Source organism: Myxine glutinosa, chromosome 4 (assembly GCF_964187855.1).
Source record: "Myxine glutinosa chromosome 4, kmMyxGlut1.1, whole genome shotgun sequence".
In the NCBI taxonomy this organism is placed as follows: domain Eukaryota; kingdom Metazoa; phylum Chordata; class Myxini; order Myxiniformes; family Myxinidae; genus Myxine; species Myxine glutinosa.
Window position 1 is genome coordinate 180,494,752 of NC_136264.1, and position 12,591 is coordinate 180,507,342.

At 40.9% G+C, this 12,591-nt stretch overlaps 1 protein-coding gene across 2 annotated transcripts in view; it reads right to left on the minus strand.

Annotated features, from left to right (window-relative positions):
• Positions 1-1,141: 1,141 nt before the first annotated feature.
• CPNE9 (copine family member 9) overlaps positions 1,142-12,591 on the minus strand; it is a 231,400-nt gene continuing 219,950 nt past the window's right edge. For both annotated transcript variants that reach the window (XM_078776757.1, XM_068114055.2), the window contains 5 exons: positions 12,462-12,589; positions 8,367-8,469; positions 6,028-6,085; positions 5,872-5,945; positions 1,142-1,982 (listed from right to left, as the gene is read on the minus strand). In XM_078776757.1, the coding sequence (XP_078632883.1) occupies positions 1,782-1,982; positions 5,872-5,945; positions 6,028-6,085; positions 8,367-8,469; positions 12,462-12,589 (564 nt within the window). In that variant the 3' untranslated portion in view covers positions 1,142-1,781. The remainder of the gene's footprint in view (positions 1,983-5,871; positions 5,946-6,027; positions 6,086-8,366; positions 8,470-12,461; positions 12,590-12,591) is intronic.

Consider the following 12,591-nt stretch of genomic DNA (forward strand, 5'->3'; position numbering starts at 1 on the left):
ACTTAATTAAGTAATTAGTTATTTCCTTTCTCATCTGGGCATTATCTCAGGCACCCTTTGAGATAGGAAGCTGATATTTGGACATGACAATGGCTAAGTGATTTGGCTGTAAAGGGTATTTTTGATTTATTGATTAAACAATAAATCGATTAATTATTTAATTATTCCATTAATGACTTAATTTAAAAAAAAATTCAGTTACAGATTCGGATGAAATGATGGTGGTTTAGGTATTCTATTAGCCCATCGATTAATAATTTAATTACCAGTATTTTACCATTATTATTTATTTATTTTCATTATTAATCACTTATTTATTTTCTTTCTCATCTGGGCAATATCTCAGGCACTTTTTGAGCTAGGAAGCTGATATTCAGACACGACAGTGACCAGGTGATTTGTCTGTAAAGGTTCTTTTTGATTTATTATTAATCGATCAATCGATTAATTATTCATTGATTGATCAAATTTTTTTTTTTTTGATTAATGACATTTAATTTTCAAAAAGTTACAGCCTCGGATGAAACACTGGTGGTTGAGGTATGCTATTGCCAATTGATGAAGAAATTATTTAATGATCGTTTTTTATTGATTTTTATTATGCAATTAATCAATTATTCTCCCAATCTCAATTATGCAATCCCAAGCTCTCCCTCCCAATACCATCTCTATGAGCTGCACGGCGGTATCGCCAGGTGCCGAAGGCACATTGGCAATGCCGCGCTGGAGGATGTTATTTATTTATTTGGCAATGGGGCGGTGTACTTTGAATGTATCTGTACTTGTTCACTTGCTTTTCTTGCGTGAGAGTTAATGACTACCCCACTGCCAGTTTGATGCCCTTCTACCCTCCAACCCTCCATTATCTCACACGTCCATGAGTTCAAATTTTGTCCGTATTAAAAAAGGACCAAAAATCGAAATATATTTTAGAAAATTGACAATAATCATTCATTAATCTCACATTTGACAGGTCTGGCACTTTTCAACTCGAAGAAAGCACTCATGTGCAGTCGTCAACATTTTGTGAGACAACAATCCACACAAAGGGACGAATAACTGAAGCAGTCACTCTACAGCCCTGAGCTGCTAATTTTCTCCCAATTCTCAGGAGCACTACATTTATGAAGAATGTCTAATTAGGAGATCATCACGATTTATTGTCGATTAAATCACCCAAGGATGTATTAGTTAAGCACAATTATATTGAGGAAGATATTAATAACAGGAACAACAACAAGAGATGCTATCAGTAACAAAAATTGAGAATCAAAACATAATACAAGTAATAAAAAACAACGATCATATTAATAGCAGTAGTTAAATGATAATTACATTTAACAGCAATATTACAAAACATTGCATCCTAAATCAAGTGCAAACTTTGCACCACTCAACAGAACAAGACAAAATTATTATTTTTTTACTCGTTATTATTTTGCGGTGATTTCTCGAATGTGTAAAAATACTCTGAAGAAGGCATGATTAAAAGTTGCGATACTTCCATGCTACATTCGACTTCCATACTTCCATGCTACATTAGTGTGTGAGATTATTAAATGAGTAAGTGGAAGTCATTCTCGAGAACATGCTTTACAAAAAGAGCCGCCTTTCATTAGTATGCCTGAGGTTCAGCTCCGGGCCAATGTGTATTACGCTGGAAGTTATGGAAGGAATAAAGTGGGGAGTAGGGTGGACTTGTTTTTTGGAATAAATATGGTCCACGGCCCTAAAGCCCCACTTACTTCCTTTATCAATGCTCATAAGGCTCAGTGCAGATGTTAGCAACGCGAATGGGCAGGACGTTTCTCATGTTTGTGGCTGACTGTGGGTGGGGCAGGTGGAACAAAAGGAGCGATGTCTCGAGACTTCATGAAGGTCAGGACTTGGTCTGGGATTTCGGCAAGAACATCACGGGCAAGTCGCTCGATGGACAATACCTCTTCTCCACCTCGTTCGACATAATCTCGAAAAGGAACAAACTGGGAAAGGCAAATGAAGTATTTTTTTAGTGAGGTCATTTTGTAAAGATCAATTTAATGACGTTTCCAGTGAGGTTTACCATTAACATATCAATTGTATAATCTGCTCTCTGTACAAAGCTTAAAATGTGATAGGCCATAATTGGTGTAATTGGTGTACCACCACACTGTGGTGTAATTATCCTGCGTGTGTCAAGCAAAAAGCAGGATTAAGCAATTAATTTACTTTGACTGTCTGTCTACAGGCTTCAGTCTATGATCGAGGAACAACTTAATTTCAATTGAATGTTACTTTTGAACACTGTAGAACACAAATCGGAACGTGAACCTGCGGCCTTGAAGTATCGTGCTTTGGCTGTGAAATTGGCAAATTGCATGGAGTCCCGCCCCAAGCATGCGTCGAGAGAAGTAAGGTAAAATTTTTTTAGTCTATTTGCATGTCTGGCAGTCAAACAAAATTGAATACCTTTCCAAACAGGAAACTTACTGTTTTTAGAGATGTTATAAAGGACACGAACAATAGGCATGAAAAACTAAAGTAACGTTTTAAATAGGGTTGTGTAAATGATGGTGTATCAACAGCGGTAGAGATTCGAAAAACGTTTTTTTTTTTTCTACGGCGTAGCCCATAAGGAAAAGGCATCTAGAACAGTGTTTGTCCGTCTGTATGCATGTACGTATGTATGTATGTATGTATGTATGTCTCCTCAAACGTATACCAATCAGAGCTGAGGATCTGGTCACATGACAGGGTGATGTGATTACGTCTGATGTCATTATGGCAGTACGGCGGCTGACTCTCCACACTCCGGCATTTTGATTCAAATTTCGTTCAGGCCGAACATATTGTCGAACCTGTCATATATCACAATCGCCATGCTCTACCTTTACGATTTTCATTCAGTGTGAAATGCAAACAAATCGATTGTTAAAATGACAATCAAATATCGAAAGCATCGGCGCTACGTCTCTTGCAACAAACCGGTACGTATAGAGCTTAGGCTTTACGCCTACCCTTTGAACCGCTTCAAACAAATTAAGCCCAGCTTTCTTAATACAGTAATGTATCCTTTCAGTGGTATAGTTTTTGTAATAATAATAATAATAATAATAATAGCCGGCGAAGCCGGTGTTGTGAATGAACGCATATTTATGTTGAAAAGCCAGATTTTTCTGGATCCTTTGAGAATTTCGAAGCTTTGACGCACCAAATCGCTCCATAGAGGTTGCCACCTTGCGGATGTGGAAGTATGCATAAAAAATTGCGAAAAAGTTCAATAGGTGTTTGTTTCACCCGTCTTTTTTTGATTCACAATCTTATGCACCTCTAATTTGTAATTAAAATACTTTAAGACCAACCTCGTTCCCCGGGCCCACACGGGCCCTGGTTATCTTCAACGAAAATCTTCACCAAACACCGGAACCAATGAGATTTGAGCATTTGAAAAAGTATTTCAAAAAAGCTTATTACCGCGTTTCAGAGGCTGAAAACGGCGTCAAATATTCTAAAATTGACGAAGAATTATTTTTTAGAAATCTCGCGACCGTAGGGCATAGTATTTCATGGCCAGAAATATCCGAAGTTGAGACAGAATTCACCGAATTAATCAAGAAGTAAATTTTATAAACTTTAATCTCATCCAGAATGCAAATGGTGTCATTTTGAACTTGGTACGGTACCTACTATACCTACCTACTACCAACTACCTAACCTACTGATGCCATAGTGATTGGTAAAATAGTGGCAAGAGGCTTTGGCTTCGCCGGCTCATTGCGGCTTTGCAGTAGAGTCATAGCCGGCAAAGCCGGTGTTGTGAATGAACGCGTATTATGTTGAAAAGCCAAATTTTGCTGGATCCTTTGAGAATTTCGAAGCTTTGACGCACCAAATCGCTCCATGGAGGCCGCCATCTTGCGGATGCGGAAGTATGCATAAACAATTGCGACAAAGTTCAATAGGAGTTTGTTTCACCCATCTTTTTTTGATTCACAATCTAATGCACCTCTAATTTGTAATTAAAATCAGCCAGATTTTGCTGGATCCTTTGAGAATTTCAAAAGCTTTGATGCACCAATTCGCTCCATGGAGGCCGCCATCTTGCGGATGTGGAAGTATGCATAAACAATTGCGAAAACGTTCAATAGAGGCTTTGGCTTCGCCGGATCATTGAGGCTTTGCAGTAGGGTCATATTAATAATATAGTAGATATGACCATAACACTTTAAACCCAATGTCGTGAATACAAATTTAATGGATTGAAGCGGTGTATGGTTCATGAATCGATGATAAGCGGTGTATGTTACTAACAACGGCGGAAGTAAGGAATTCGCCTCGGGTTTTTGATAGCATGTTATTAACCCAAACATTGTGGGGTATATAGATTACAATAGGTATTTCGTTAGTTCTGCAAGTAAAACTTACCTCGCGGATGTTGGGATTCCTCCAAATTTATTTGTCTAATGTTATAAACAGCATTAGCGAATGTTTAAAAAGCTAATCATGTGTGTTTGTGGTTTATAATATTTTACAAGCCCGGCTACGCCACTGTTAGACTTTCGGTCTTGTTTCTACAGCTTTTAAAACTTTTATTTTATTTCAATTGAATTATATATGTGAACACAATGAATGAATGAATGAATGATCGTTTTAAGGCCATTTTCCCCACTAGAGTGGGGGTTAGCCTTGCGGGCCCCATGACAATCATGCTTCCCTATTTGAGGCAATGTTTTTATGGCCGGATGCCCTTCCTGACGCCAACCCTTGGTCGCCTCTTACGATACGCAGGGATACGGTGTACCTATTCTAAATCGGGGTACACACCGTGATCATTCATCCCAGCAAGCTGGTACACAATTTGCCGACCTCGGAAGGATGAACAGGCTGAGTCAACCCCGCTGGCGTTAATTCAGCGATCGACCGGGATTCGAACCCAGGATCCTAGGATCCCAAGCCGGCACCCTAACCGCTAAGCCAACACCAGGCTCAGTGCCAACAATAAGCCAACAACCTGAACACAGTGGAACACAAATTGCCTTCTTGGTACTTTCAAAAACCATCCATTTAGCAGTACTTGTACAAAATATTTATGCCGTATCACGCCCTGAGGGCAAAGTAACTGAGAGGTTCAGTGTTCACATTGTCTCATGCCCCGAGGGCAGAGTAACTGTGAGGTTCATCATTCACGCCGTCTCATGCCGTGAGGGCAGAGTAACTGTGCGATGCAGCATTTACACCATTTCATGCCCTGAGGGCAGAGTAACTGTGCAGTTCAGCATTCACACTGTCTCATGCGCTGAGGGCGGAGTAACTGTGAGGTTCAGCATTCACGCCTTCTCATGCCATGAGGGCAGAGTAACTGTGCAGTTCAGCATTCACACCGTCTCATGCGCTGAGGGCGGAGTAACTGTGCAGTTCAGCATTCACACTGTCTCATGCCCTGACGGCAGAGTAACTGTGAGGTTCAGCATTCACGCCGTCTCATGCAGTGAGGGCAGAGTAACTGTGCGATTCAGTATTTACACCATCTCATGCCCTGAGGGCAGAGTAACAGAGGTTCAGCATTCACGCCATCTCATGCACTGAGGGCAGATTAACTGTGTGGTTCAGCATTCATACTCTCATGCCCTGAGGGCAGAGTAAGTGTGCCCTGAGGGTAATGTCTCATGCCCTGAGGGTAATTCAATTGATATTCAGCATTCAGACAAATATGGCAGTGCATAACGCTGTTTCTTTAGTGTAAAACACAAAGCAAGACTAAATTTTAAAAGACCCTTCCAATGTCCTTTTTCTCGAGACTGCATGGGGTAAAGTGTTCGATGAACCCTCTAGTTAAATGTTGTTTTCATTTTGAATTCCACAAAAGATTCTCTGCGTTGATGTTTCGCATACCTGCACGATATCTCTTTCAGCCACCTGATCTCCTGAAGACAACCGTACCTCATCTCCATCGAGTTCCTCCATTGCTGCGGGTGTAAGCACAGGACCGTATTAATAAGAATCATTATAAAATTAGCTCATTGTACTCCTTGTGTGGTGTCCACTTACCCTCAAACTCAGCAGGTCCAACACCCACAATGACGATGGACATGGGGAGAGATGATGCCTGCAGAAACGGAAATGGGTGCAGAAAAAGCAGGGCCATTATTACCAGAAAGATATGTTACAGAGGCCGATGGAGGCTGGCAGTGTTGACCTTAACTTTTATTGAGAAATGGAACATTATGTAAATTTAAATATTTTTGAGAGATCATATCTCTGTGGTGTTTGCAACCAATACCCATAATCACATGTTTACCGCATGAATGTCATTTCTTTTTGAACATGAACAAAACAACATTTTGTTGTGTTTCAGCTGGAATTTAACATTTATTAAAATTGAGATTTTTTTTGTCACTCATCTATATATAATAAATACCCCCATAATATCAAAGTGGAATCTCTTCTTTGTTTTTAGAAATTTTTACAACATAATTAAAAATGAAAAACTGAAATGTCTTGACTCAATAAGTATTCAACCCCTTTGCTATGACACTCCAAATTGAGCTCAGGTGCATCCATTTTCCTTAGAGCATCCTTGAGATGTCTCTACAACCTGATTGGAGTCCACCTGTAGCCAATGTTACTCTGCCCAATTCAATTGATTGGACATGATTTAGAAAGAAACACACCTTTCTATATCAGGTCCCACAGCTGACAGTACATGTCAGAACAGAAACTCCACATGAAGTCCACGGAACTGTCTTTAGAATTCCAAGATAGAATTGTGAGGAGGCGTAGATCTGGGGAAGGGTATAAAACAATTTCTCGAGTGTTGAAAGTTCCCAAGAGCAGAGTGAGCTCCATCATTAGGAAATGGAAAGAATATAGAACTACCCAGACTCTTCCTAGAGCTGGCCGACAAACCAAACTGAGCAACCGGGCAAGAACGACCTTGATCAGGGAGGTGACCAAGAACCCAATTACCACTCTGACAGAACTACAGAGTTCCTTGGCCGATATGGGAGAACTTGACAGAAGGACTACAGTCTCTGCAGCACTTTACAAATCTAGGATTTATGGGACAGATGGAAACCACTACTGAGAAAAAGGCACATGACAGCATACCTGGAGTTTGCAAAAAGGCACGTGAAAGACTCAGAGCATGAGACAAAATATTCTGTGGTCTGTTGAGCCAAAAATTTAACTATTTGGCCTGAATGCAAAGCGCTACGTCTGGCAGAAACCGGGCACAGCTCATCACCCATCTAACACCATGCCTACCATGAAGCATGGGGGTGGCAGCATCATGCTATGGAGATGCTTTTCAGCAGCAGGGACTGGGAGACATGTAAGGCCAGAGAGAACAATGAATGGAGCTAAATACAGGCAAATCCTTGAGGAGAACCTGCTTCAGAGTGTAAAAGACCTTAGAGTACAGCAAATATTTACTTTCCAACAGGACAATGACCCCAATCACACAACCAAAGCAACACTAGAATGGCTTCAGAACAAGAACATGAAAGTCTTTGAGTGGCCCAGCCAAAGCCCAGACCTGAATCCCATTGATAATCTGTAGAAAGACTTGAAGATTGTTGTTCCCCATCCAACTTCATAGAGCTTGAGCAAATCTGCAAGAACGAAATGGGAGAAACTCCCCAAATCCAGATGTGCAAAACTGATACAGACATACCCAATAAGACTCAAAGCTGTAATCACTGACGTAGGCCCTTATATGAAGTATTGACTCAGGAAGTTGAATACTTATGTAAATTAGATAATTATGTATTTCATTTTTAATCGTTTTGTAAAGATTTCAAAATGAAAAAAATCCTCTTTTACATTATGGGGTATTATGTGTTGCTCAGTGACAAAAAAAATCTCAATTAAATCACTTTTAAATTCAGGCTGTAACAACAAAATGTGAAAAGAGTCAAGGGGTGTGAATACTTTATAAAGACTCTGTATTGCTGAAATGTCATGACAAGCACAGCAGTAATTAAATGACTGGCATTTAGGCTGGAGAGTTCACACATAACGGGGCATTAGTTCTCTCTTTTTTTAGTACGAATTACTGGCATCTCGATATACTTACTCCTAACCGAGTTCACATTTGCTCCTTGTGACTTCGTTGTCGTCATTATATTCTCACCACTCATTATTTGATATTCTATGGCAGATTCTTCCTACCAATTATCTGCAGGTCTTTATCATACATTTTTTCCTCACTACTGCATTCTCCAAATGAGGTCCCCCAACAGAACTGCACCTCTATTTTTAACAGTTTCCACACCAAATTTCAAGCTCTTGACTGAACTGTCATAATCATGCTCCACTGTCTCTGCACAAAAGCAATTCTTCACTGTCCGCTTCTCTGTCGGCCCTGCCAGCTATTCCCGCAAACCCACCGCAACAATGGCCTCCTTTGTGGTTTCCATGTCTGAGATGACTCCGTCTGTGAGGATGAGCAGTACAAAATACTGGGAACCATCCATCACCTCCGCTGCTTGTCTGAACAAAATGACAATGTGCGCAACAGGATAATTCATCAGTAACATTGTGCTGTCAGGCCTGCTAGTCCATGTGGAACAAATACCAATCTGCTCATATGCCATTCCTGTCATTCAAAAGGGTGGAGACGAGGTACCATACTGCTAGGATTTCACAACTCAAAGAGGTCAATGAAGGCATCATCATTCATCATAGTTCCCCAGAAGAGTCATCTCTACATCCTGTATAGCATTTTTCTAACTAGCAGAGATAGCATTGTCTCAACTGCTATGATCACATCATATTTCATGTCTGATATTGTTTGATAGGACTTGCAAGATAGCTTGGAGGTATGCAATAATTGGAGCCGTTAAGAAGTAGGAGTATATGCAGCCTGTGCAGTGCCCCCTGTTTCCAGTAAGCTTCCAACCTTGCAAATATGACAGGCTGAGTCAATTCCCATCTGGTGTTATTTAACGGTATTACAGGGGCTCGAACTCAAGACCCTAAGATCTTAAGCCAGCCACCTTAACTGTTAAGCCAACACCAGGCTTTGGGAGTCTGTGATTGGTTGTGAAAAGCTGGGTTGACTCGTTTTGGGTTCTCATTTGAACCAATAACTCATGTTGGTCGGAATTTAGGTTCAAGTCGTATATGTTGTGACAGTGTGTGTGTTTGTCTATCGTCCACAAACAAGTTTCTTGTAATTCACATTGAGGTTCAACTATGTCCACTGATGTCTTTGTGCTGACAGGAAGGCCTGAGGTATGCACACTCGCCCCTAAGCTGTCTAGCCTAGGTGGTTCAAATTCTGACGCAGCTCTAAACTGTCATCCCGGTGTTTCACAGGCAAGCTGATTCAACAATGTGTGTGCCGTCCCTCGAACCCAGGCTAGAAAGTTTTGAGGCGAGTGTACGTACCCTCTATGCCATCCTGTCAGCCCCTGACTCATCATGTTTTTCATACAAGGATGTGAAGTGTAAGATTGGATAATGATCAGACTGCAGTTATTCTGATGTATATTGACTCTGTAAATAAACACACAAACAAACAAACTTCACTACTTAGTCCATGAGTCGTTTTTTGTTACTGAAATGGAGGTGGATACTTTGATCCCTGGGAAGACTCCGTTCCACCTTCCTAGACCTGCATACAGAGAGAACAACAAACCAACGACGTACACACACACACACACACACACACACACTAATCAAGCTGATTGAGAAAACCATGGATCTATGGAATACCACACTAATCCTGCAGCACTCAGAAGGAAAGATTGAAATACCAGGAGTAAAGGTACGACGTGGGATCTTCCAAGGAGACGGCCTTTCTCTTCTCCTGTTTTGCCTGGCCCTGGACCGACTAAATAGCCTCATTAATGAGAAAGGACATGGATACACCCTAACATCCAATAAAAGAACATCCAAAGAAACAGGAAAGGTGACACATCTACTGTACATGGATGACTTAAAACTCTTTGCACCGAATGACAAAAAAGTGGCAGAACAACTGAAATTAGTGAAACGGTTCTCTGACGTTATCCAAATGGAATTGGGACGAGATAAGTGTGCCAAGTGCACATTCATGGAAGGTAGATCAACAAAAACGGAAAGAAAACATAAAAATCAACCTCGATACAACAATACCGGAGCGAGGCAATGCAGCATCTTTCAAATACCTTGGAGTAGAAAAGGGCCACCAAATTTGTCATAAAAATGCACAAAGCAATTACCAAAGAATACCTACGTAGAACGAGGCTGATCCTGAAAACATATCTCACCCAAGAAACAAAATCAAAGCCATAAACCAACTAGCAGTACCAGAGTTCCAGTACAGCTGTGGAATATAAAACTGGCCACAAGTGAATATAAAAAAAACTAGATATCAAAACAAGGAAACTCCTCATTATCCACAAAATGTTCTACAAAATCAGTGCATCCCAAGAATGTACCTGCTGAGGAAAGAAGGTGGCGGCCTGATGGAACTAAATCAAGTGCACAGAGTGACGACTGTAGGATTAGCAGAGTACGTGAAAAGCTCAACAGACTACCGAATACAATTTGTATACAAGAGACTACCAAATAAAATGTGTGTACAAGCATGAACACATCAAGCCAGAAAAGGTATCTCTCACTCAGCTTGCAAAAAACTTCCAAAAACAGGTATGATTAGAAGATGTCATGCACCAAACTCAAACAGCAATGAATACAGCCCCAACAATTGCAAAAAAGACAAAAGAAAAATACAAGACGAAATACAGCAGATATATAGTGACAACTGGGAGAAAGACAAAAGAGCAGGAAATGTATTTAAAAAAAAGAGTTGGACAGATTGGGAATAGACAAAGAAGGATCACTGGAATGGCGAAGAGGAGGTCAGCTCAACTGGGACGGAGAACAAAACATTATTAATGACCAAGACCAAGGACACTACACAAATGGCTTTAAGATAATGTCGGGACTGAGTCAATCCATCAAGTGTAGGTTCTGCAAGGTAGAAACAGAAAGCACGCGTCACCTCCTATCGGGATGTAAAAAAACTCAGGTCAGAACAGCTGTACACTCAGAAGCACAACAAGGTATGTAGAGTAATGCGCTAGCACATCTGCAGAAATTTCAATATCCCAGTTCCACATAACTCATGGAAATATGAACCAAAAACAATCATTGACAACATGAACATATGATCACATATGACCTGATGATCCCATCCAGCATGAACATAGAAAACACAGCACTGCAACCGGACATAGTACTCAAATACAAAAAGGAAAGGAAGGCATTGCTAATTGAGGTTTCAGTACCCAGTGATTTTGGTCTAAATAACGCAGAAATCAAGAAAATGACCAAATATCAAGACCTCAAGAATGAAGTGAAAAGAGTGATCATTGGGGCAACGGGAATGACAAAGAAGAACCTTACAAATATCTTAAAAACCATCCCTGGGAACATTACCACAAATGAACTGCAGTTGGAGGTTGTACGGGGCTCAGTAACGATCCTGAAAAGAGACCTTGGAACAAAACTCTGAGAACAACACAACTTCACAACTTAGCTCATGAGTTACAATCCTTCACTGAAGTGGGGGTGGGGGTTCGAGTCCTGGGAGGACTCTGTTCAACCTTCAAAAACCCAAATTATCGAGATATCAACCAACGAGAGACACACACACACACACACACACACACACACACACACACACACACACACACACTTTGTAAAGTCTTTGTAAAGTTTTTAAAATTGCATGGATGGAATAGCATGATCCTTAATTTGAATTTTCCAATTAGTGCAATACGGTTACAGAAGCAAACTTTTGTACGGAATGGCAATTCACATACCAACAAATCTCCGCTGAAGACTTTATTGCCATGTCCCAAAGAATGCCACACATTTAACGACCCAGAAACTTCTCATAAGATGAACGAGAGGCGAGGACAATTTGTATTCACACAAACAAATTAAGCTCCCGTGCAAACGCGAAAGTACTTGGAACAAACTGCGAGTTTAACAAGCTACCGCGCCATCATATATCTGCAGCGCGTGCAAGAAATTTCTCATGAAATATACAACAAAGTTCTTTCCTCCGCAGCACCAGCTGGTGGTAATAAGCGCTAGGAGTGCCAAAGAGTTTTCCTTTCCAATTTGCCCGGCAGTAATTCGCTAGTAATTCCCGAAAGGCCTACTCATGGCTGACACATTCGGGCTGAATCCGAAGCTGACAAGACATTTGCACCATCATGTCATCGGCATCGATCATCTTCATGTACAGGTAAGTGTTTGTGCTTCGGATAAAGTTTAGTAGAAATCTCCTCCAGGTATTCTACCTTCTCTTGTCTTGTTATACATCACTCGAGGTCAGTAATTATTTGGATGGGTCTCATCTAAAGATGATGCTCTTATTAGGAAGACCTTTCTGGTATAAAAGATAGATTTCCACATTGTTCCGTGCGGTTTACAATGCAATACGTGGTGTGTCGTTGTGGTGTGTGGTTGATTTCTTGCAACACCTGGCGACCCTTTTTATGACTGGAGCGAAGTTGGTGGGTCCACAGAGCTGTACCCTCCGCAAACTGCTGTGGTAGGCCCCGAGCACACCCTCGATTCCTTCGCAACATGGGTCGTCTGGGTTTCCATTCT